The sequence below is a fragment of the Argopecten irradians genome, chromosome 1 (assembly GCF_041381155.1).
Source record: "Argopecten irradians isolate NY chromosome 1, Ai_NY, whole genome shotgun sequence".
Classification (NCBI taxonomy): Eukaryota; Metazoa; Mollusca; class Bivalvia; order Pectinida; family Pectinidae; genus Argopecten; species Argopecten irradians.
The window spans coordinates 20,459,375-20,487,221 of record NC_091134.1 but is presented as its reverse complement, the minus strand read 5'-3'; the positions used below and the strand labels follow the sequence as shown (position 1 = coordinate 20,487,221).

The window sequence follows — 27,847 nt, the reverse complement described above, 5'->3', positions numbered from 1 at the left end:
AATACTTTTCATAGATATAAAGATCTTAAGATCCTTTACAAAACATTATTAATTTTATGACCCTGGGGTCTCGCGTTTCCCCCTGGGGAGGGGGTAAAGTTTACTATAGTTTATATAGGGAAAACACATTTATGAGCATGTTTTGCTCAATTTTCATTTGAAATGAGTTTAACTTGGTTAGAATTATTAGCCTAAGATAGCTTTTTAACATCATACCCATATTGGTCCAGGCCGACCCCCTGGGGGGGGGGGGGGGGGGGGGCAGGGCCAAAAAGTCAAATAGGCTAAAACTTCAAAAATTTTATTCTAAAATTCTGGAAATGGTAGATTCTAATACAATTATACATGTAGATGAAAAGGTCTTAATGTTTTTTTTATAAAAATTGTGAATTATATGACCCTGGAGTCTCCTGTTTCCCCTTAGGGAGGGGGTCAAGGTTACTATAGTTTATATAGGAAAAACACATTAATTAGCATTTTTTGCTCAATTTTCATAGGAAATGAGTCAAACTTGGTTAGAATTATTAGCCTGAGATAGCATTTTAATATCATATCCATATTGGTCGTGGCCGACCCCCTGGGTGCAGAGCGGTGGGGCTAAAAAAGGGTCAAATAGGCTTAAACTTCAAAAATCTTCTAAAATTCTGGAAATAGTAGAATCAAATAATTATAGATGGAGAGGTAATAAGGCGTATTATAAAAATTGTGAATTATATGACCTTGGGGTCTCACGTTACCCCCTGGGGAGGGGTCAAGTTTACTTTAGTTTATATTGGAAAATCATATCTGTGAACATTATTTGCCCAATTTAAATAGGAAATTAGTCAAACTCGATTAGAATTATTAGCCTAAGATATAGCATTTTAACATCCATATCAGTCCTCGATGACCTCCTTGGGGACCTGAGGGGCAGGACCAAATAGGATCAAAATGATTATTAAAAAAATACTTCTAAGTTCACAGGTTTGATGAAAGCAAATACTCTTCATAGTCTAAAAAGGCAAATTTATAAATCACTGACTAACTTCAAGGTCCAGCATAAAGTGATTATATGTCTTTAATTTGTTTCATTAATTGTTTCATTATATATTCTAACTCAGGTTACCGTTAAGGCCCATGGGCCTCTTGTTGATGGAGTGTTTTTTCTACTTCATGGTCTGACTCATCTGAACATTCACTGAACATTGACTCATTCATTGAGACATCTGTATATGTATAGCTCTGCTTTCCGGATTTTATTGTTAATTTTTTAATGTCTTTGAGGTGGAGCTATCTCCACTCTCCGTTGGTATGACAGTTTTTGTTGGGCCAGTTGGAGTTGATGCCGCTGTAATGCCTCTTGTTGTGATCCTGTCCATTAACTTGGGTGATTTTGAATATTAACTTCTCTATCATTATTGCGTAGAGCGTTACTTGGTGTAGTGTCTTTGTCTTCCACAATTTTGTTTCCTCGTATTTTTACTTTCTCACCTTTTGATCGTCTCTCCTTTATGTCATTCCTTAGTTTCCTTCCATCTTCTCTTTGATTTGGTGTCTGATCCCTTGTTATTATTACCTTTTTGAGTTGTTCTTCTGGGAACTTTTTATCTTTTTTTTATTTTACGTAATAGTTTATGCCTATCAGTGTAAGTTTGACAGGTCACGTGGTGTCCTTCACTATTTTACCTATGCGGATGATCTCCTTTATGTTTAGGTTTTCAACTCCAAGGTGGTCACAAATTTTGTCTAACTTTTTTTTAATTCCTACCTGAAGAACGATGGCTACATGCCGGCACCCTGAAGAACTCAACGTTTGGGTTATGTCATCAAAGAAAGATTATTTTACTCGATGTTTCTTAACACCGAGACAATATGCTGTATATTGAACGTCACGTGACCATGTATAAGCCGATGAGGATAGTTGAAAATCAGAGCTTGTAAAATATAAGATAATGTGTGTGCATGTTGTGAATTTGAAAAGGTATGTTATAATCTTAATGAGTTCTAAAGGGTTTTTTAAATATTGTTTTCGCGTTAGTATGTTTCAACGCGAAGAGAACATTTAAACTAGTTCTTCTCGATCAAATGCAATTGGTGTGCGCCCTGCAGGTAGGGCGTTAGAATTTTACCTGCTGTTCCTATTGCATGATCGTAAAAGGCGACTAAATTGAGGATCTTATCTTTTCTTTTCTTCCGAACCTTTATCTTTCTTAATGCCTCTCTTGGCACCATCTCACGTTTTGCTTTGAGTTGAGCGTTCGCCCCTGTGAGGACTGCTCTGGGTTCTGTCCCCTAGCCTAGACACACCAAAGTATATAAATTTGGTAGTTTCTGCTCCTGCTTAACGCTAAGCATACAGGGAGTGGAACAACTGGTTCGTTCGTTGTCAGTATAATGTGACCGGGTGGGGTGTATTGCTTGGTGTCTTCAGCGGCATGCTTCAGTGATATAGCACTATAAAAAGGGCAACAGTTCCACTATATAAGAAGACACAACATGAACATACCACAGTCTCCCAAAACACACACCTCGCACTTCACACACGCTACACACTGCATACATGGGAGGCCGTCCGTACATGACCCTGGCTGTTAATAGGACGTTAAAATAATCAAACAAACAAACAAAACAAGCAATTGGTGTATCCACATTACACGTGCATGTACATGTATTTTCAAAAAATAGACTTTGAATTTGAAGTACAAGAGTCGCACAGTGATATTTAGTGTAATTTATTAGCAGTTGGCTTTCCATGGAAAATAAATATACCCTTATAAATATATATGGGCCAAATAATGATGACCCGACTTTTTCTTAAGAATTATAACGCTCTACATACAGATGCAGGGCGGTAGGTGCAATACTGTAGATTCCGTATGTATTTCAAGATATGATAGCGTTGTGATTGGTGGCTTTTCCTTTACTCGCGCGACGAAAAAAAAATGTTGTTTAACAAAGTGTTTAATTTTGATAGGCCGGTATTGATATATACATTTGATAGTTTCGCTTACTGACCTGCATGCAAACATAGTTGATAAGTGATAATTTATAAATATTGATGCAACAGAATGACACAAGAATATCACAATGATTAATGTTATAGGCCAATCCAAGGTTGGCAACATTGTATCAAATGGATTGAAATACAATTGATAAAACTATAGAACTAGACTTAGTATCTATTCTAGTTGAAAACCCCCCAATAATTATCAAACGTACTCTCCACTTAATTTTCTGATACTTCATACACAATACCTTATCTATGTTTCTTCAAGAAAAAAAAGGCGATATTGCTTTCGATGAGATTAAAAATAGTTCAAATACTAATTTAACGTGAATATTCTGGCAAGTAAGGCTAAAGTCAGTTAAAATATATATATTTATATGTCAAATTCACTTATATAGGGAAACCAAGTTTTTTTGAGTATTGTTTGAGTAATGAATTACACTCTGCAAAATTATCAGCCTGAGAAAGGTTTTTCACATCACACCCAATTTTGTCCTGACCGACATCCAGAGACCAGATAAGTGGCGCCAAAATGGGTAAAATTCTTCCGAATTCATAGGTGCTGGAATCATTCACTCTTCATAGAATGAATTATCTCTAGGCCAATTACATAAATTGTGAATTCCATACTTGTGGTCACAGATTCTCCCCTAGGAAGTAGTTATTTTGTTTGTTTGATTGATTAAATGAACGTCCTATTTTTGTCTTGGGGAGCTTTCAACCCTTCTGGTCTATAGTACTATGTAAAAGATGAATTTTAAAAATGTACCGATTTTTTTTTATCTAAACCCCTTAAACATCTAAAAGGGTCTATGGACACTCTGGTTGAGCCATATTGATAACACTTATTTTTAGATCCCTGGGGGAACGTTTTTATAGTGCTATCTCACTGAATAATGCCGCCGAAGACAACACACGGGCATACCTCACCCGCATTCTGATTAAAATATAGATCCTTACAACCACTTAATTCAGTAGTCTCTTACCAAACGTAGTGATTTGTTTTTATTTTACTAGAGGTTAAGGTCATTTGTCATATTCTTGCCATTTATGCACTACATAAAACCATATGCTCTCAAATAATTCAGTCCTAACTGACTCTTATGTGTGCGCAATGGGCAAAAATGTAGTGTTTATAAGCCTTTGTTTTATTCTGTATCAAAACCCAGGTGACCTTTAAGAGACCGCAGAACCAAATGATTTCGCTATATACGATATATTAACGTTTGCCACTGTCCAGGTTAAATGGAGTTTTCAAGTCTGGTCACCTGTCACTAATTTTGAAGAATGGCATCTGGCATACATGTGAATAAAAAGATATAAAGATCTACCATCTTGCTAAACTTTTATGTGGGGGTTTCCATCTTATGTTGAATTCCGCATCAAAAATTGACTAAAATATTCATGAAATTCCAATATTGATTACCTCCCCCGGTCAGACACACACTTGTCAGAATTTTAAAATTTCTTTACATATTTTACATCTACATGTATTGCCCAACCCACACATTAAACATTTGAAACTGATGCGCCCTGAATACCCAATCAGCAGGCTCCGAAACATTCACCTCTCTATGAAATCTGTGCCCAAAAGGGGATTTCCAGGAATCTATTTTTGATTTGATTCTGCGGTCCCTTTTAAGCCCATGGTTCTCTTGGTTAAAGTATATAGCATTTTTTTGTGTATTAGTGTATCAATATTACTTATTTCATATTTCAGTTTTATGTTTTTGATATCCATGGATATTGTTATGTATCAAAAGCATGTGTTCCTAACATATAATATATCTTTGAAAAAAATTCTGATTTTAATACTAAAAGGATATTTGCATTACATTGTCATTGAGTTACAATTTTAATGAATACTTAACAAGGTATTTTTGTATTAAGTGAACAGAAACCAGTGAATTGATTGGAGTTTGAATGTCGTCGATTCTACTTGAGCATCTTGATCTTTATTTAAAGATGGGTTTATGAATTTATCCTTTTCAAGAATTATGTCAAGCATTTATAAATACATAATAATTAGTTAACAGTCCGAGGAACCAAATGAGCACAACCCGACCTAGATTGTATCTGCCAACTGGAACAAGTTTAATAATTCGATGGTAAGTATCCTGATCAGCATTCATTTATTTTCTTTTTTCATTTTCTATGGTACATGAAAACAAACCCCAAGAGAAGCATACACCTAGCATAAGATTATGACTTAGGAGATTAAGAACTGAAAACTAATTTGAGGAGGCACTTAAAGATGGAGGAGTGAATTAATACATTATACATTTGTTAAACTGCCAATAAAAACAACATATTTTACACTCACCTCTCCAATGATAGTTCCCGACGCCAACAGATCCCCAGGTACACTTATTTACAATTTACCCGACATTAAAAAAAAAAGTAGATATGACTTTAGCCAATAAAGAGGCATGTTTGGGTGCCAGTAATACCTAGTTTATAGAAGTAACATTTATATGGCATTTTCCAATGACAAATAGTTAATGTGATATATATTAAGATTTTGTGTATTCTAATGATTTAATCTATCGACCTGTCTTTTGTTTATTTCAGCTTACCCTCCGATGTATACCTGCTATTTCGTGAATAAAGCAAAAGGAATGACAACATTTAGTATCGCTTCTTATTAACACAGCTAACCTTTTACTAATATCATTTGAGTAATATGCAATTAATACGAGAACCGACCATTAGATTAAGAATAATTGTATGCCATCATTTTGACGTAAGTAATATATATTTCATTGATACATATACATGTTGTAGATATTACAGACTTGGAGTACGATGTTACAGTATCAGCTGTAGAGGAAGAAAGAAGAGGGCCACTAGTAGGTGTCCCTGGCACTGATGTTATAAACATCGAAATAAAATTTGAGCACAGTATAGCATTCAGTATTGACAATATAAACTCGAGTCTGTTTTTATATGACGTTGACTGGTACATTAACAACGACAAACTTACAAGCTGCTCTTACTCACGGATTCCATTTGCAAACTTGTCGACCACTCATCTGAGTGAAATATGCTGGAGAGATACCTACAGGATGAATTTCCTGGTAAGTAATCCTGTTATAGTTATGATGCTTTTCAATAACTGATAGCCTGCGAAGATTAATGGTTACATCTTTGGTCAAAATGATTGATAACAGGGAAAAACAGGCTAAATCTTTCAAACGACTCTTCAAAAACTAAGATAACTATATACATAATTGATAGCCTGTAGCATAATGTAACGTCATTGAATGTAAAAGACGTTATTATTTTATAACATGACGAGCGCAATTGACGTCATTTCCGACATTCGGCAAACCTGCAAGACAAAGAAAAAAAAAAAAATTCGAATACTTTTTTGAATTTTTAGTAGAGATTTCGCACATGTACATTTGAGCAAAAACGTATTTTTTATTCTGAATAGAAAAAAATAATTTCTAATATAGTCATTTTTCAACGTCGTGAACTTGCGTGACAGAACAGTCAATCTAAAAATTTGATTTTGTGTCATTTCTGCAAGACAAAGGTTTTGTTCGATAAAAAAGTAGAACGACGTCGCAGTCTATATTTTCTGACATGTTATTAAAATAGAAGAAAAATTATTTTTATTTTAACAATTCATGTCTCTATGTCATGAATTAGTACCGTTTTGTACTGTGTGTATTTGTGGTTTTTCACTTTTTTTTATCTTTTCTCTTCGGATCTGTCGATCGGCAAGTCTACAAACAAAGTTCACCATTTTGAAGTATGGCGTCACAATTCATTCTAACGAAATGACGTCATTATAGTGCGTTTTCGGGGAATCTCTGTGTCAAATTTTACCACCATGTGGTGTTCAGTATGACCACAGTGACACTTTAACTGAAACCGTATACAGATGCCTGTTACATCTGTCGCGCAAAAAACTTCATTTTCTCAACAAAAACGCATCAATAAAAAAATATTGTAGACGTTTTGATAAGAGTCCTCCCGTAATTGAATAAATATATCCTTTCTGTTTTTCAATTAAAAATAGTATTGCGCTTATATTATTTTACTGTTCAACGCTTTTTCCAATGAAATTCCGGCGTGACGTAACAGTGACCGAACATTGTGCGCGACGTCCTTAACTTTCATGCAACCTTCAAGGAGACAAATGATGTTTCGTTTGTAGCATGCTGGACTGTGATGAAGGGCTACCAAGTTTGTTCAAAATAAAGGACACTTCTTTCAAGATCGCATAAGAAACTTACAACGTCTTGTGAAAAAAAAATCATTGACGATAATTTCATTCGAAGAAAAGGCGAACATTCTCAGCTCGTTAGGTCTTCTGTGTTAAGATCATCCCACTGTCCACCTCTGTATAAGTCTACTGTACATGTGTTGTATTGCACTAATAGTAAGAAATTGATTTGCAAAACATTGGCGTTGTAAAAATTGATTCGTGAAATGAGACTACAATAAATATTATGATCTCACTTTCTTAAGACATATTATTTCGACTTTAAATCGACACGTTACAGTTATTCGTACATTTCGCATGAACAAATGGAGATATATTTATTTGTGCTGGATTTTCAGGTAAAATGTGAAATCCGTCTTCGTTCACTTAATGGAAGCTTACTAAGTGAATTCAGGGCAAGTGAATTCTTTGAAGCTGGCTTTAAGGTAAATACATGTACCTTTGTTGTGTCATGTAAAGAAAATAGTAATTTAAATGTATAATACAAATTTCTAGATATATTTTTCAATATGTTTGTGTTGAAAGCCAGTTCGGGCTTATTGAATTAATGAGAAAAAAGTGTTGATTTTGGCACAGTTGGTTTGTATAGAAAAACAAACAAGTATTTTGATCACTGACCGAGGAGGTACCTACAATAAGATTTTTTTTTTTGTAATTTTGGTGTAAGATATACTCATCTATTCTCTATAACGTTTACTAGTTAAACCGTTTTTCTGTTAGCAAGGCTAATTCTTCTGAGATATTGATCGCATTGCCCTTCTCAGAAGAGAAAAACGATTTATTAAACAAATGCATATGATTCGTACAGTAAACAGTTGCAATTGTGTTTCAGGCTGATCAGACAAGCTATACTGTATCGGAAGGTGCTTACATTGACATCATGATACATTTAACAGTCCCATTAGGATGTGCATATTTTCCTGATGATGACGATACAGAGTAAGTTGATTTTAGCTCACCTGGCCCGAAACATCTATTAGTCATTAATAGCTGAATGGGTTTTGACTAAATTTGGTCCGATTTTATAGATCATGAATATATTGCGTTAGCATTTAATATTGCGCTGGTTTGTAATATCGAGAAGGGTTCAGAAAAAAAACCATGGCGGGGGTGGTTAAATTAACTGAGCTACACGATGTTTAGAGTTTCCAAAAAGTACAGGACACCACAGATTGTGGGTGAACACAGTTATGGGTACTGTGTAGATTTTGTGATATTGACTTGGTTAATGAGGTGATTCGACATTTAAAGCGGAGAGGGACATGTTTAAATTCTCTTCAGAAACTGCAAACTTTTCCACATTCCCAAAACAGATGTTCGGAGTTATTTTTACAAAACGTACATGATGGGTCTTGTTTTATTCCCATTTTATGTAAAAGAGAATTAGTTGTTAGAATTTTATGGTTAATTCGATACTGCAGCTATCTTAACTTTGAGCTACGGATGGTTCTAAAAGGACTTGCGTATATTTCTTTCCATTGGTTTTCGTCTATGTTAAAAATCAAAGACCATTTCCGTTGTGCTAGAGGTTTTATTTCATTATGACACAACGCCCAATATATATCTTGAGCACTCTTCGACTTCTTCAGTATGATTTTCAAATTTTGCGGTATATTCGATAAACTTATAGGCAATTCAGAATGAAAGGGGTGTTGTAAGTTGTTCATATATTGTTTCACTGCTCTCTAATTATACAAAGATATGTCAAAATTTGGATATTAGACCATATCTTTCTTGAAATTCCACAAAATCTTAAAGTGAGCCATCTTATTTGACAAGATCATATACGGAAAATAGACCTTTTTATACCCATCATTACAAAAGACTGGTTTGTTATAAATTTTAATATGTTGATTATACCATGGATTTTCGCCTATGTGGTCATCATATATCTTAAATGAATCCTTCCAAAATACATTAGTACATTCATTCAAGGTATTCTTAAGTTTAGATGTTCCACAATTAACTAGTAAATGCTTGTCTTCATATTTAAAAAAAAAAATACAAATCAAACCAGCATCTTCTCTATATATTCTTCTTACCCATGTTGCTTTAAGAGATTTTATGAAAAACTTTGAATTAATCTTTTTCTATCCACCCTCTTTGTACGAGTTAACAATAATGTCACGTTTTATTTTATCCGTTTTGCCACCCCATAAGAATTCATATGGTATGCTATTGATTATCTTTCTATGAGAGTCACGGGGTGTCGGGAGTTCTATAAATAGGTGATTACATTTGGAAATAAGTAATGATTTTTATAAATCTTAAACTCAATAAAATCTATTATAACTAATGTTTGTAAGGCAGCATATAAGTACATTTGAATTATTTCTAGGCTTAATTAATCCAATCGTATGGTTTTCAATAGATTACTGAAGATAAAATATCAAGTCTAATTCGCTCAGTTATGGCAGCTACAAATATTTTAAGAATTGAGCTCAAAATCATATACAATTGTATTTATTTTTGAGAATTGGGAACAATAGGATTAAACACAGTCATTTCTTCATACCCCTACATGGTTTTTTATCGGCGTCGGATCAAAATTAGCACATTTCCTTTCGACGATGAGGGTCATATCTGAAAGGACGACCTTCCATGTACAGTTTTGTGTGCAGTGTGTAACGTGTATGTAGAGGCCGGCGCATGTTTTGGTGGACTGCAGCATTATTCGTGCGGTGTCTTCTTTTATGGTGACCTCTTTCATAGAGCTATATCTCTGAAGCATGCCACCACAGACACCAGGCAACACTTCCCACCCGTTAACATTTTACTTATACCTGGCAAATCAGTCGTCCCACTCCATTAATGCTGAACGCTAACGCACTACCTGCATGGCTCTCACTGGAGATAACCACACAAGGGCTACGATAAATGCGCAATAGATATGCTATGAATTCGTTTTGGAAACGCTCAGTTTGACTATCGGTTAGCTGATGTAGCCCGTGATTGATTTTTTATCATCAGTAACCTTAAATGTTGTGAATAAATACATCACTAAATAAATCAATAGCTATCAGATTGTAATGTACATTTCCTTGATGATGGGTTTCGGCGTAAGTTGCTCTCAATTCACTTATCGGAAAGGGATTTTTTTTTCATCAATGCCTAAAGTTATAAACTTTGTTTTCATACAAAAATTACCAATTACCAAGTTATTCGAAGTATAAGTTATAAATATATATATAATTGGATTTTATTTATTTGAAAACCACAAACAAATACAAGACCACGTGTATGGAATGTGCCCCGATCGCATACGGAGCTGCACATGTACGTCGTGTTGTAAACTAATTTTCAACAAAAGCCTGGTAGTCCTAGATTATTAATTGACACAGACAGAAATAAACAGTCCGTGATAACAGAGGAAAGGTGTTTATTCTAATAACTAATTAGAAAGATGGACACTAACAAGACGTAGAAAGGTATGCAACATCGTTTTAAAGTTTCAAAGCTACTATCCGACAAGTATTTTCTATGTTGGGTGTGTATGTCCCAGGGCTAAACGTATATATACGGTCAGTTGTCAATGTTATGTGATAGCAAGCCAGGTCTGTTCGTAATAATTGGTTTATAGGTATACGTTGTTGTGTTATCATGCGCGATATATTGCTGAGTTTGGGGGTTTCTTGGTCTCCCCCGGGAAACAATTATAATTTAGAATGGCTGAGATGATTTTTACGATATAATTTAATGCTTTCGCGAGCGCCGAAGGCGCGAGATATTGCTGACTTTTGGGGAGGGGGAGGTTGGGGTTCGGGGGTTGTTCCCGGGAAAAAATACGATTTTTGAATCGATTTTTTACGAAATGGCCGAGATGAGTTTTACGAACATCTCATATGTAATGCTAATAGTGAAACTGGTGAATGCAAATTGGACACGTGTTCCTTATGTTATACAGTACGTTTTTCGTTTGTGTTTTTCGTTTTGCGTTGAGCGATTATCGAAACGCTTTTTTGTTTCACGCTATTCGTTTTTCTTTTACGTTTTTCGTTTGCGTTTTCGTCCGTTTTCGTTTGGCATTTCGTTTGCGTTTTGCGTTTTAAGCTCGTTTCGAGAGAACATTACACGCTTCAAGGTCTGTAACTATCATGGTATCTGATGTATTAAGTGGTTGGTATCATCGCCAAGTAATGATTGTATAATTCTGTGTTATAAATAAGACTCAGAAACACACAGGGAGATAGACAGTATTGAAAGTAAGCTTATGTGTGTTTGAGTCCTGGTCAAGTATGTATCGTATATGATAGATATATGTGTGAACAGGTGTAGATCGCGTTTAATCATATATGTATGTATAGGAGAAACACCGAAAACTGGGGAATAGTCAAGAAAATGAATTGTTCGAGGCCAGTAAGGGCCGAGAACTATTCATTATCTTGACTATTCCACAGTTTGAGTTGTTTCTCATACTTAAAACATGGCACTGAATGTCACCGGTACTCTCCACTATTACACTCGGTATTGTTTAACCATTCCACAGCTTCAGGTAAACCCTTACTACATATTTAAACCTTGAGACCTATTTATGATTCATTTATTTACCTCACTAGGAGAACAAGAATCATGATTTGCATGGTTTTTTTTTGAAAGATCCATGCAGCGGTACTATATGGTACTCACACTAAAACATTTACTCAGTTTAGTTTCCAGGTAAACCCTTACTACATATTTAAACCTTGAGACCTATTCATGTTCATTTATTTACCTCACTCGGAGAACAAGAATCATGATTGGCATGATTTCTTTGAAAGAACCATTCACAGGTACTATATGATACTCACACTGAAACATTTACTCAGCTAAGTTTTCACTGTTCAACATGGAGGACCATAAATATGTATAGCTCTGTATATGCAGTGGTGATGATTTTTGGGTTTTTGAATTGGGAGTGATTTGGGTAAAAATCTTTTCCCCATGCAACACATGCCTTATAGCGAAGTTTAGAAGAAAAAAAACCATAACATATTCCCCAATATTTTGGATATATGCACAAACTAGTGGAATCATATTGCAAAATAGTGTGCTTTTGAAAGTATTCTTTGGGAAAAATGTCTTTTTGAAGGGTGTTGGGATGTAAATTTGTTTGATTAATGCCATTTTTATAGAATATGAAGTGACTTGGATATACAAAATATGGAAAAAAAGCATGTCAATCATTTGCACTTTCATGTTGGCAGAAAATTCAACATTTGTCTCATGGGATTTAATCTCTCTTCTCGATTTGTTCAAGTGAATTCTTTTTTGGTTATGGATAGTGGCTGTGAAAGAACAGATCAAATTTTTTTTTGTGAATGAAGTGATAAAAATTGTATACATATACAAATGTATATATAGGTATATCGGTATTTTGAAAATACGTTTACAAATACTGTGCGATCACAACAACATTGACAAGTACCTGGGTTAATCTTTAATCCATCTCGCTGAGGATTTAATAAATGAGGATGTCTTTCTGATTACATTCTAAGCTATGTTCACCTGAGTCACTGCATTCACCTTCAACTGTAATAGTTACCCTTTCCCTTGACATAGTTCACAAACTATTCCACAGTAGTGGGTGATAATAGTAGACTTTGCTCCGACTATACCTCAAGCTATAACAATAGATGACACCACAGCCATGTTTTAAATGTATATATGAACAGGTACATGGTTCATGATAAATATATGGATGAACCTTTTTGTGGCCTTTTTTGGTTCGCCACCTTTTTTATAGATGCTATTCTTTATGTTCATAATTGAGTTTATACTATGCAATGTTTTGTAACACAAGTTTTGTGTTAATTGTTCAGTTATCAAGTTGTTCTGGATATGCTAGCCAATTACTAAATTGACAATCATTCTCAATTATGGTTTCTGTTATATATTTCATTACATATCACATCTGTAAGCTTCAGCAGCAGCCAGTAAAATAATGAGTATATTTTTGCGAAGTTAGAGCATAGCGAACACAAATATATATATCGGTTATGATTGATATGTATGTCTAAAATGAACGTGTTAATTATATGTATTTACAATAGCGCGGGCAATGCATCAAACCGTAAGTCAGTCGGTTAAATGTTTGGCTAATCGAACACAGCCTTGCACGTACAGGTTATAAAAGGATTATACATACATGTGCGCGTGGCACATTAAAGCGACAGGCTCAATAGTATGGTTTAGTTCCTGGATATTTACATTACAGGGTCTGTGGGGTTGACTGAGCGGCACAGTGACATTAAAGGTGCGTTGTACGTTAAAATGACGACAGAGTTAGCCCTCTGGCGGGTAGGTATTGATTGTGACGTCATGTGTTTATGAGCGTAATGTCATTCTTTTCGGAGAAAACGACATGCATTGGCACACAAATAATGACGTCACAATAGATACCTACCCGCAAGGGAGCTAACTGTATTATGCAAAGATGGAATCCACGTCTACGAGAGTTGTCTATATATACATGTTGTCTCGTTTAGCGTGTGTTCGTCCTTAATGAAGAATATGAAACTGTCAAAATATGTCGTTATCTTAACATGCAATTACAGAGAGCGGAACCCTAAGGAACCCTAAGGATATAACCTGGGCCACACATGTACATATCGAACGATATCATTCCTAGACTGTATTTATTCTGTCTTTGTAAATAGTGGTAATGTATATATGTAAAATGCAGTACAACAAAACAAAATGTCGGGGAAAAACCATTGGAGTCCATTCACCATTCAACGACAACTCTGCACATACAAAAAAGCTATGCTGAAGTACACACCAGAAAATTCAAGAAACTATGGAACTAGTAACAGTTACCACTTTATTAACAACTAACAAGATTCCTTTTTATAGGGTCACAGAAGGGGTACGAGGGTATAATGAAATAAAAAATAATACTATCGATATTTCATTGTTATTATCCGATCCGAAGGTGTAAAATATGATGAAACTCTCCAAATTTACATGTATATATGCTTGAATTATCTCCCATTGACCCCCTTTTGTCCATTTTCGCATGAGTTATTCAAGATGGTTGCGTCCATAAAATTAACAGGATGAACATAATTCATTTCATTGATGTAATGACTCAGCTGCCGGGACTTCGTAATGTACTACTAACATTTGTCCTGTCCTACCGCATCCCGCCCTTTCCTGTTTTGATAAAAGGAGCTAGAACATTGAAATCGCAACTATTTCTAGCTTCTGTGAAATAATGCTGTTAAAGTAAAATGTCTACTTAAAGGATATTAAAGTCAATGTCAGCCACACAGCAGAATTATTGTTCACTTTGCATTTTTTCGGTTAAGGTTTATGTTTTCATGATTATCATAAAAGAACTTTGTCTTTCAAATGTTTTGATATTTTTCAACACAAGGCTATCAATCACAGTATGTATCTGGATTCCTTAACATTTCTGAAGTGATCAGGCAATACCTACTATGCAATAGTCATGAATCAGAATTGGGAATATCATTCTTTAAGAGGATCCAGTCTTTGCAACTTTTGCATTTTGTATCTTCATACTGGCAGTTCTACACATAAAAGAAACAGATTTGGCTCAAAAAGACTAGGACTATTTTGGACATAACCAACCTTTCACTTCAGTGAAGATTATAGGACACATTGAAACATTGTGATAACTTGTGCCCAATTCTGTTATATTTGTTTTTGCAATAAAATAGTTTCAACTCCACCTGTACTTCAGATCAAATGCATTTACTACACCGTGCTACATCAATTGAAAACGACATTTCGTCCCACTATACATATACATTTAGGTTTGTTGTGGTCTATGGACGAGATGACTTCGTACATGAATATAATTCTGACAGTTTTCCAAACTGTTTCGTCTTCGGTCATGATTCGGGAAGCAGCGATTTGATTGGCAATTTCCAAAGTTCATCAGAAGGTGACCTCCTAATTGAATGTTGTCAGTAGATTCCCTTATCAAACGTAATGATAGTAAAGATCTGTATTTGTGTCATATTGTCATGTAAACTAATACCTCGATTGGGACAGCCGTCACCACTGGTGATATGTATTTATCCATATATGAATGCACAGTGAACGTGAAATAAACTGATTATCAAGAACACTTTTTGTGTTTTTCATTTATCTATGTGAGATATTTCTTTGGTGCAAAAATGAAAAAAAATGTGGCTATCATGGATCACCCCTTATCTGATCCTTATGCGGACCTGTACTTAACTTGCTAATTGAACTGCTTACTCTTGTAGGAGACGTGATCATGCGAAGTCCGTGTGCACAACAGACATTGTCATTGAGACACCTAACACCGGTAACGACTGTTCTCCAGGAGGTATAAGCGATGAAGCAGTGTCTTTTGCCAATACCAACTGTGGTTTACGTATATCCACCTTGGACTGGAATACTAGTAAACCTCTAAGGGTGTATGGAGCGGAAGACAACACAGTTAATGCAGGAAGTAGATCAACATATATCCGTTTGAAGTTCCGCCAAGATGTTTTCTTTCATAGTACCTGGAATAATGTTTCTGCACCAGATATTTTGGTACGTACTTAAGACTCGGCCCCACATTTGTTGTCATCGTCTAATCGTATACATTTATTCAAATATTTTCCTGTGGCAGTGTGAAATGTATCCTCACGATAAACAAAATCACGACTCTGTACTATAGCAATGACTATACAGCAACATTTCCCTTTTACTATTTTCTATAGTAGGATATGCTTACATGCAAATAATGCAAAAGAGAATATACTGAAACTTAAAAAAAAATGTCACATGTCAAATGGAAAGGAGAAAAAGAAAGATATATCTTTCATGAGACTGATAAGTCATTCATAGTGGACACAAAGATATCATTCGGATCTGTTTCTTGAAAAACGAAAAGTGCTATTTTTTTCTAGTTGTTGGAATGCATATTTGATATACTGATTATTTGACATTGTAAAATATCTTCTGATTTGTAGGTCGTCGTTGATGATGAAGATAACATTGTATTAAATAGCCAATGTTATAGCAGGAATGACCCACACATGCGTACTTTTGATGGGCGGTATGTATTAAAAAGATCTTATGTTAATGTTAACTTAATGCAAACGTTTCAATCTAGCAGTCTTTAGCATTTTACACTGATCTATTTACTATAAAAGACACATATTTCAAGAATTCTGCAAAATATTACCTCGTACTGTATGGTATTTTTAAGATGTATTTTAAAATATTTTAATATTAATATATTTTAACAGTCAGTTTTGAATTGTAGTATAAACCCCGTTGATTTAAACCAAAGGCTACTCAACTTTATTTTCCGATTGATTAAGTTTGCCACGCGCAATTTGGAGCCGCGCGGCTAAATACATAGAAGTGCATGTAGTACGTGTACGTTTTCAATACACAACTGGGAATACACATCTGGGGAAAAAACCACATCTATAAATATAATGGTACACACACAAATATTATAGTTCTGATTTGGACACATTGTATATATGTTGTGTGTGACGAATACACGCATTAAATGATTAAAATGTATGTAGTTAATGAAAGTAAAAAAAGCCTCAAAAACCATATATGATAAATTATTTCTTTCAATAAAACAAGCGACTGACCATTGGCTAGTTGCCAAGTTGGCATCGGGCCAGTTTTAGTGTCCACTGACCAATGTCGTCTACCGCTCTACAACAAGATGGACTATGATGATTTCGAAATGGCAACGAGCTCAATATTTGAGGAAGACGAGTTTGATATGCTACTTTCATTACAAACAACATTGGTGGAAAATGAATAAAAAATGTCAGCAGATGATGGATTGTCACCCCGAGAAACTCCGTGCGTGGATTTTTTTCAAAAGTAAGTCCGAAGATGAACTTAAGAAATATTAAGAAATGCACCAGTCAGCATCAACAAAGGCCAATACGAAACTGGGAATAAAATCCTAAAAGGTAAGTTTTAAAATGCATGTAATACAACAAACTATACACTTACACAATATCATAAATGAAATATTTATTGATTTTCTATCATGCTAAAAAATCAACATTTTTTTTAGAGAATTACAGTTTTTTGATGTAATTTACAGATTGGCACAGTGAATCATACGGTGGTCAGCTTGACTTAAAGAAAATTTCTGCTCATGAACTGAATACAAAACTTGGTAAATTCCATTGTGAGGCAAAACCTCAATTAAACGAGAAAGAGCACAAAAACAAACTAGAAGAATATTTCGAAACAGAATGGAGTCAATCAGAGCCGCTGTAAACAGGCATCTTTCCGACATCGGACGAAATATGGATATTGTGAAAGTTTCGGATTTTTAATAACGCCAACTAGTTATTGTCTGGAATGCTGAAGAATCAATGGTGAACGATACATCACGCCCTACAAACCACAAGGAAAGCATAGGGAACACGGATCTTGAGCAAGTGTCAACTTACCTATAACTCCACCTTAGTGTGTGGTATTGTATCTCTATACATTTGGTTAGTCTGGGCCTTAAATTCTATCACAAGCTGATTCGCGGGTCTTTTGATTTCATGGTAGATGAGGATGGATTAGAATATGCCAAACTGGCCCATGAGACAACCAAACAATTACCAGGGAGGTTTAAGTTAAGACGAACCCATGGCTGACAGGCGTACATGTACCTTTCAATTAATGTGGCAAATAATTTTCAACCTTTCCTGAATTACAAAATATCTGGTTCACATTTAAATCCATTGGGAGGAGCACGTTTACAAATTTCCTGCCGGATATTTGTAAACAAACAGGGTATTCGCGATGAAACACTGCACATAGTTTACTGGCCACCGTCATTCAAGCTATGAGTGAGGGCTGGAAAACACGACAAATCATGTAAATGTTCGGGCTCAGAAATGAAGCTTCAGTCAGAAGTTATTTCAGAAATATGGCAACTCATCAAAACCAAGCCATTAGTTCTCCGTTGTCTGCTCTAATTTTCTATGTTTCGGAAACCATTTGCACCGCTATCCCTGTTGACGTTCCCTCTAGATCAGCTGTCAGTTCTTCACATGTTCCTAGGACGACATGTACAATTATCGCTATGCCTTCACAAAGTGCACAGACCGGCATAGAATCGTTTTTATAATCAACGTTGATGTCATCTGTTTCATCAGAAATGCTTACCAACTCGTCTTCTCAAAATGTTCCTTTAACTTCAACTTTTCAAAGTAAACCTTTGTGATTATCCGGTGACAGTACTGACACAGTTTCAAATTTACGGCCGCGTTACTGATTTTACAGCTTGCCGCGAAAAATGTGTGTAAAACACAACCGATTGTAAAAGATTGTACCAGTAACTTGTTTTTACTAAAATGATAATTAACACATATAAAAAAGAAATTTTGAACTTTTTAGTTGATATTGTAGAAGTGATTTCAATAAAAATACAAAAAGTTTCAACGAACTTTTTTATTGGTACATGGTATTAGACGTTTTATGTAATGTAAATGTACCTAAGTATGACAGATTAAGTTTTATCACAGAAAATGAAAACATAGACTGTAAATATAAGAATTAAAGTATGTTTCTGGTAGTTTTATCGAAGGATAAAGTTGAGTAGGGTATCGACAATTGTTTCATGGACCGCTTTGCGGTCTATTACAAATATGAACACCCTACTCAACTTTATCCTTCGATAGAACCACCAGAAACATACTTTACTCCTTAAATATGAAATGAAAATGATAATAACGATAAGTGAAAGTGGAACACTGGTACCTTTTTTCCTCTCATAATGTTCTGTTATTTCTTAAATTTGAAGTGGGCTACTGATATCTGGCAATGCGTTTTTAGTTAAATTTCATTCATGTTTTCAATTGACGATATTTGATTAATATGATGTGATATTTCTCCAGCTGAAGTATTGTTTGTTTTAGATACTACGAAAATCAAAGGCTGGCAGAGTTTGTGTTATACTATAACAAAGAAAGACTTTATTGGGTAAGGAATAGCACATTAATTCTTAGATTTCATACCGGTGAAAGTAAAGTGTTTGTCCCCGTCTGTCTCTCCGGATTTGGTTTCCAAATATTAGCTAAAGAACAAATTGATCTTTTTGGTTGTGTGAAGTTGGCTCGATATACGACATTCGATAATTCAACATTCAAATGTCGTTGGCCACCGAGCGGAATTTTGAATGTTTCGCAGCTCGACATAAGACATCAACATTCAAAACCAATAACTGGCCAACGAGAACAGAATCTGAATGTTGCGCAGCTCGACATACGACATTCAACATTTAAAATCTGCATGTTGTGCAGCTCGACATACGACATTCAACATTCAGAACATATATATAACTGACAAACGAACGGACGTTTGAGTGTTGTGCAGATCGACATACGACATTCAACATTCAGAACTTATGTATAACTGACAAACCAACGGACTTTTGAATGTTGTGCAGCTCGACATTCGACATTCAACATTCAAAAACAACAACTGGGCAAACGTGAGCAGAATCTGATTGTTGCGCAGCTCGACATACGACATTCAGCATTCAAAATTTGAATGTTGTGCAACTCGACATACGACATTCAACATTCATAATTTATATATAACTGACAAACGAACGGACGTTTGAGTGTTGTGCAGATCGACATACGACATTCAACATTCAGAACTTATGTATAACTGACAAACCAACGGACTTTTGAATGTTGTGCAGCTCGACATTCGACATTCAACATTCAAAAACAACAACTGGCAAACGTGAGCAGAATCTGATTGTTGCGCAGCTCGACATACGACATTCAGCATTCAAAATTTGAATGTTGTGCAACTCGACATACGACATTCAACATTCAGAACTTATATATAACTGACAAACGAACGGACGTTTGAGTGTTGTGCAGATCGACATACGACATTCAACATTCAGAACTTATGTATAACTGACAAACCAACGGACTTTTGAATGTTGTGCAGCTCGACATTCGACATTCAACATTCAAAAACAACAACTGGCAAACGTGAGCAGAATCTGATTGTTGCGCAGCTCGACATACGACATTCAGCATTCAAAATTTGAATGTTGTGCAACTCGACATACGACATTCAACATTCAAACTTATATATAACATGACAAACGAAACGGACTTTTGAATGTTGAGCAGCTCGACATACGACATTCAACATTCAAAATTTATGTGTAACTGATAAACGAACAGACTTTTGAATGTTGTGCAGCTCGACATACGACATTCACATCAAATTTATGTTGTGACTGAATACGACATTAACTATATTTATATAACTGACAAACGAACGACTTTGATGTTGTGCAGATCGACATACGACATTCAACATTCAGAACTTATGTATAACTGACAAACGAACCGACTTTTGAATGTTGTGCAGCTCGACATTCGACATTCAACATTCAAAAAAACAACTGAAATGAGCAGAATTTGATGTTGGCAGCTCGACATACGACATTCAGCATTAAATTTTGTGCAACAATACGACATCATAAATTAATATACTGACAAACGAACGACTTTTGAATGTTGAGCAGCTCGACATTCAACATTCAACATTCAGAACTTATATATAACTGACAAACGAACAGACTTTTGAATGTTGTGCAGCTCGACATTCGACATTCAACATTCAGAACTTATATATAACTGCCAAACGAACCGACTTTTGAATGTTAGGCAGCTCGACATTCAACATTCAACATTCAGAACTTATATATAACTGACAAACGAGCGAACTTTTGAATGTTGAGCAGCTCGATATTCGACATTCAACATTCAGAACTTATATATAACTGACAAACGAACGGACTTTTGAATGTTGTGCAGCTCGACATTCGACATTCAACATTCAGTATTTATGTATAACTGACAAACAAACAGACTTTTGAATGTTGAGCAGCTCGACATACGACATTCAACATTCAGAACTTATGTATAACTGACAAACGAACAGACTTTTGAATGTTGTGCAGCTCGACATTCGACATTCAACATTCAGAACTTATATATAACTGACAAACGAACAGACTTTTGAATGTTGTGCAGCTCGACATTCAACATTCAACATTCAGAACTTATATATAACTGACAAACGAACGGACTTTTGAATGTTGCGCAGCTCGACATTCGACATTCAACATTCAGAACTTATATATAACTGACAAACGAACGAACTTTTGAATGTTGTGCAGCTCGACATTCAACATTCAGAACTTATATATAACTGACAAACGAACAGACTTTTGAATGTTGTGCAGCTCGACATTCGACATTCATTATTCAGAACTTATATCTGACAACGAATTTTGAATGTCGTGCAGCTCGACATTAACATTCAAAAGAACTATATAATGGCCAACGGCGAACGATGACTTTTGTATGTTTTTGATGTTGATACATACGATATTCATTATTCTTATCGGAATTTTGAATGTCGTGCTGCTCGACATACGACATTCAATAGATGCAGTAATACAATAAGCCAAAAAGCAGTAATACAATAAGAATTATGAATAATACAGATGGATGTATGTATTCAGATACACCATAATGTACATGCTATACATCAATTTACGAGTCCACAGTTATATAAAAAACTAGACCTGATATCTAATCATTTTTTATCAACTTGCGTTATGTTCAAGTTCACTTAATAAATGATATATAGGCATACAGATATCGCTAATTTAACAAAGGGGCTAATATTTTTAACACGTTCACCGAAATTATTCTGTTATATTACTAAACCGGCGAGTAAAAACTACTATTTTTATTTGTGAATCTCGGCGTAAAAATGAGCCTGAAAGGACGAATTAAATGCAATTCCCAAACCATGCACCACACACTACATACACAATATACAACGAATACATGGAAGACGTCTTTACATGACTTTGGCAGTTAATAGGACTTTAGTTTATAAATCAAACCAACAAACAAATAAAGCATTTTACGATTGCATATGCATCTGGTACGATATAAAATGTATCTTTATCAGATTGCTATGCACATTGTTTCTCTTTATTAATTTTTGCCGAGATTACGTCGATGTAAGATAATTTTAAACCGCGGAGAAATATCTACGACTTTTCTGGATTAAAATCCGCACTCCCGATTTTCAAGGAAAATACAGCGGCTTTTAATCAGGAAAATACGGTAATATATTATATATCCGGTCACCTGGAGCGTTTTAACTAACCATATACACTGTCAAAATATGGGATAAAATAACATATTATAGTCTTACATTTATTTTTAAATTGTCTTCTATACAGGTCCATGCTTTTTACCAAACCTGTCATTGGCCTTGGAGTACAGCTACGTGTAACTGTGGAGTAGCCATCAGAAATAACCAGGCTCTGTTCGTCGCCAATTTTTGTAATGCACAAACCGGCTGGACTGTCTCGTCTACACAATCAAACAGATATATAGAGAAGACTTTCTGTGACGACACTCATATGACCATCACTCAAAACGGAAAATCATATACAGTATGCAAAGTTCATTTTCATAAACACATATTACTTGTATACATAGATATCAGTATAGGAAGCCACATACACAAAAGGTACCACAGGCGGTAAATTCAGGCCCGCTTCATGAAAGAGAATGTGTTGTTATTAACGAGTACTGCATTGATTAAGTTTGTGGATTAGTCACCATACCCGTAATAGCATTCTTTAACTATCTTGAAAGATATATGTTTTTGCAGGTAAGTTCAACAGACCGTAAAACAATTAGTTCAGTAAAACGTTAGTTACAACACGTTATTAAAGTACTTAAAGCGGACCTGAAATTTCCCATATACGGTACTATTTGATCACGTGTGATTTTTCCGTACTGATTTTGTTGGAAGAGTGATGAGTAAAATATACAAGTAACTCTTCGAAACTCTTACAAAATCTCCTTGAATGTTTTTTTTTTTTTTCAAGAAAAAAATGGAAACTCAGGTAGCGAAATACAACTTAAGATATACTATGGTACATTAAAATTAAAAGAATTACTTTTATTGAAATAAAATACTATATAGATTTTTCTTCTTTGTGCTTAGATAACACTTCCATCTGGAACCCAGGTTTCGTTTAATTATTACCATTCCTCCCAAGACAAAATATTTATTGGCAGTATTTATGTCAAACCGTCTCTGGCTGACTGGAAAACTTCTTCGGGGCTATGTGGATATTTGGATAACAACTACAACAACGACTTTGTTCTCAGAGATGGGTCAACTACACTTGACAGTCAAGCATTTGCACTCGACTGGAAGTAAGTAAACCATATGAAATCTATATTTATAATTTTATGATCTTATAATAGTTATAGGATTGCACACATTACCTTGCATCTATCGCACCCCTGTGCCGTACGTGCCATTCGTAGCGAACATAGCACAATTTTAGAACATTCAGTCTATCATTTTAGTTCACCTGACATTAGCTCATAGTGTAACGCTAGCATTTCATTGTGAGCAATGCTTTTAGTTCAATGAAACTTTGTATGCATATTGATATTAATAAAAGCTCTGACGAGATGGGATATCAGACCTATTCGATCATGTTAACACGATATTCATCGAGCTTAATGCAACATTGTAGACAGCCTAACATTAGCAAGAGATGATAAGCATATTTGGGATTTCAATCATCAAGTCAGGGTCACTGTCAGTGTTTCTTTTGTTGTGATTACACCCAGGAATAGTGTCAGAAAAACTGTGTGCGGAGTTTAGTGAACAACGATAATCTAACGGAGGGCGAAACTTACCTGGTCCACAAAAACTTTGGTGATCTTGGTGGATCTTACAATACTATTTTATTTGAAGTCACAGTAGTCAGTAGGTCCCTTTGAAGTCAGCGTGGTTTAAGCAACACCACAAGAGGTCTAGTCAGTGGAGGCAATTTCCAAAGAGTTTTCATTGGGTACCATAATGATAAAATATTTGGGGAACCTAATCCGGACGCTTGACTACAGTTCACTATTTTATAACAGAAATGCTCCAATGCTTGTTGTCTTCATTCCTATTTCTATCGCCAAGAAATAAAATCTGCTTTATTTCAGGGTACCCGACGACGAGAGCTTATTTGGCGATATTAACTTGTCGGATGATGCTCTGGCATTGCCTACGTATTGTAAATGCAGGTCAAACTCAACACAGTTTAACGATTTCGACAACCAAGTACTATGTAACATCACAGAAACGCCCTCGTGCTCAGTAACAAATACAGACAGCTTTTTCACCACCTGTGATGAACCATCACGGAGGAAACGTTCAACGTCACACAACAGATATCGACGAGACTTAAACGAACATGACGCACCACCAAAATTCCCAATAACATTCGATTCTGATGCGGATGATGAACCTGCGGTATGTTCATTTTATCTGACTTTTGAAAGTTTACCGAAATAAATGTTTTATGTTATAAAAATTAATCCTTAAGGATATCACACCGCTGCCAAATGATTTGATTTGGTTAATTTTATTTACGACCTACAGAGACCGCAGAACCAAATGATTTCCCTATATACGATTTGTTAACGTTTGCCACTGTCCAGGTTAAATGGAGTTTTCAAGTCTGGTCACCTGTCACTAATTTTGAAGAATGGCATCTCCCATACCTGTGAATAAAAAGAAATTATGATCTACCATATTGCTAAACTTTTATGTTATGTTTGGGTTGCCATCTTATGTGAATTTCGCACCAAACATTGACCAAAATATTCATGTTCCAAATTTGATTACCTCCCCCTGGCAGAAACACACTTGACAGAATTTTAAAATTTCTTTACATATTTTAAATCTACATGTATTGCCCAACCCACACATTTATCATTTGAAACTGATGCGCCCTGAATACCCAATCAGCAGTCTCCGAAACATTCACCTCTCTATGAAATCTTGTGCCCAAAAGGAGATTTCCAAAAAATCTATTTTTAGTTTGATTCTGCGGTCGGTCCCTTCAGGACATAGTCAGAGTCATTTAAAGACGACCTCCCGGTGAAATGCGAACGTGTGTGTTTTGGTTGACTGTGTTATATTTGCGTTGAATCTTCTTGTATAGTGGAACTCTTGCCCCTTTTATAGTGCTCTATCACTGAAGTTTACCGTGAAGATTTCTATAAACAGTGGTGTCGCTAACAGGAAATTAATGAATACGCAAACAAAGGGTATCCCCTGGGAAATATTATAATAAAAAACGACTGTGATGAGTTTTACGATGGAATTTCAGGATTTTGCTCGCGCCGAAGGCACGAGATTTTGGTGTTTGGGGGTCCGGGAGTCTGCCCTGGGAAAAAAATTACAATTTAGAATGGCAGAGATGAGTTTTACGACGCATTTTGTTGAATTTGCGAGGGCCGAAGACGCGGGGTTTTGGTGTTTTGGGGGTCCTGGGTTCTCCCCCGGAGACAAAAATTAAGATTTAGAATAGCTGAGATGAGTTTTATGATGTATTTGATGAATTTGTGAGTACCGAAGGCATGATATTTTGGTGTTTTGGGGGTCCTGGGTTCTCCCCCGGAGACAAAAATTAAGATTTAGAATAGCTGAGATGAGTTTTACGATGTAATTTGATGAATCTGAGAGCTCCGAAGGCACGAGATTTTGTTGTTTGGGGGGTCCGGGGGTGGTCTCCCCCTAGAAAAAATATTACAATTTGGAATGGCTGAGATGAGTTTTACAATGTATTTTGCTGATTTTAAAGCGTTCTTAACACGGTAATTTTTCGATTTAAAGTAACCTGCATTTAGAAATGATAGTTGTGAATTCGTAATATCATTATGCAACCCTGCTCGATCTTAACATACCACATTCACACCATCGGCACTTTGTTGTGTAACTCAAAGTAATAATGAATTAAAGACATATAAACAAATTAATCCTTCAAGAAACATCTTTATTTAAATAGTATAATCTCTTGATGGACATTTTAGTCCAGTTCGTATGTATTGAATTTTCATTATTAAATGTTTGATCATTACGTGCTTGAACGTTTTAGGAAACGCGCCACGCAGCGAAAATTTTTCTAAAATTAAGTACACAAATGTGCATGAGGACTTTTTTTCTTTCAAATGAGGATTTTTAGAACATTTCACTCGGCGGAATTGGGGGGGGGGGGGAAAGACCTGTTTGCCCGCCCCTTCCTGGGGAACGGGAGGCAATTGCCCCCACCCCTCCTCGCCCCAGCTTCCTTCGCCCCTGCCAGGGCAGTATTAACTATATGGACCGAATCAAATGTCCTTAATTTCTATATGACATACATGTATTAAGTAAGTTTTGACAAATGTATTACCTCATGTGCATATCAATTACAAGAAAAACGATGGTAAAAGAATACCACTCTGAAAAAACTTAACATGATGGCAATGAAGTTTACAAAAGGAATAATGACTCTGTGTTTCTAAAAATGTTTCTATATATAACCTCACATGATCATTAGCTAAAGAGAATAGTGAAAAATCCTAGCATAACTAATAGTATTGTTTAAAGATCAAACGGTATTTATATTTAGTATGTTATAACAGGGAATCATGGCACGAATTGTAGTTCACCAAAAGGTTGTAGATAGCATAGAAGGTAAAATCATAAGACGTTTCAGTTACACGGAAGAAATAATAAGACGTCATAATCTTTTCGTTTGAATTTGTTCAAAGTTAGTAATATATATATATATATATTCCATTAGGTTCGGGAATTGTTTGTTTACATGTACTTCCACACATAGTGTTCACAATATAAATTATCGTTAACACGTGCTAGTATGTATTTAGTGTGTTTAAAATAATATGGAGAAACGTGTACCGCGTTTTATTAATTATTAAAGTAACAGGATCACTTAATTATTTACAACACAAAATATATATAAATAGTTAAAAAAAGACGGGGAAAATTTGCAATCAAATCAAACCAATCGAACATATCACTTTGGATATACATTGTATATAAAACATTGTATGAGAAAATTAGAAATAAAGGTGTGGAATTTGTACTCCAATTATCTGGTCACCTACATTTGTATGTACTTAACCATACAGTCACTATCTTGATATTTTCTATGGCATGGTGAGAAACATATCATTTTTCAGTATGAAAAAAACACCTCAGCTGTGGACGTTAAACAATCGATCCCGTGTTTGTTATCAACAAGAAACAAATATAATGTTATATCAACTTTGTAAATTTAAGACTCCGTCATGGGTGAATGGTTGGAATGAAACGTTAGCAGAAGAGGCATGTCGAAATTTCATCAGGGATCAGAACTTTTTAAAGAAATGCGAAGAAGTTTTAGAAGCAACTTCAAATGAAAATGAAGAAGGTGTCCAGTCATGCATCAAGGATATAAAGGTAAATTATAAGCACGTCTTGTCAGTTTCACCCTTATCAAGAAAGTATGGATTGCTTTATTTTATTTAATTATTTGCAAAAAGACAAATTCAAATAGCCATGGCCCTGGCTGTTAATAAATTAAATTCCAAATCCGTATTCAACAGAAAGTTACTTTAAACACACGCGTCTTCATTTAAATACTATAATTAATTTGTAAGTAAACAAATTATATATACTTGTTTGTACAAAAAGGCACTTTATTCTTGCGTATGTACATGTTTAGACTTTAAGGCCTATTTGTAACTACAGAGGCTACCAAAATCACATACAGAATATAC

The 27,847-nt window shown here is 35.3% G+C and overlaps 1 protein-coding gene across 1 annotated transcript in view; it reads left to right on the top strand.

Annotated features, from left to right (window-relative positions):
- Positions 1-27,847, top strand: part of LOC138320329 (von Willebrand factor D and EGF domain-containing protein-like) — a 46,391-nt gene that overhangs the window by 14,538 nt on the left and 4,006 nt on the right. Inside the window, exons 5-14 of the mRNA XM_069263254.1 lie at positions 5,771-6,063; positions 7,559-7,645; positions 8,053-8,159; positions 15,437-15,731; positions 16,154-16,239; positions 19,082-19,145; positions 22,462-22,677; positions 23,238-23,452; positions 24,242-24,551; positions 27,369-27,527. Of these exons, the coding sequence (XP_069119355.1) occupies positions 5,771-6,063; positions 7,559-7,645; positions 8,053-8,159; positions 15,437-15,731; positions 16,154-16,239; positions 19,082-19,145; positions 22,462-22,677; positions 23,238-23,452; positions 24,242-24,551; positions 27,369-27,527 (1,832 nt within the window). The remainder of the gene's footprint in view (positions 1-5,770; positions 6,064-7,558; positions 7,646-8,052; positions 8,160-15,436; positions 15,732-16,153; positions 16,240-19,081; positions 19,146-22,461; positions 22,678-23,237; positions 23,453-24,241; positions 24,552-27,368; positions 27,528-27,847) is intronic.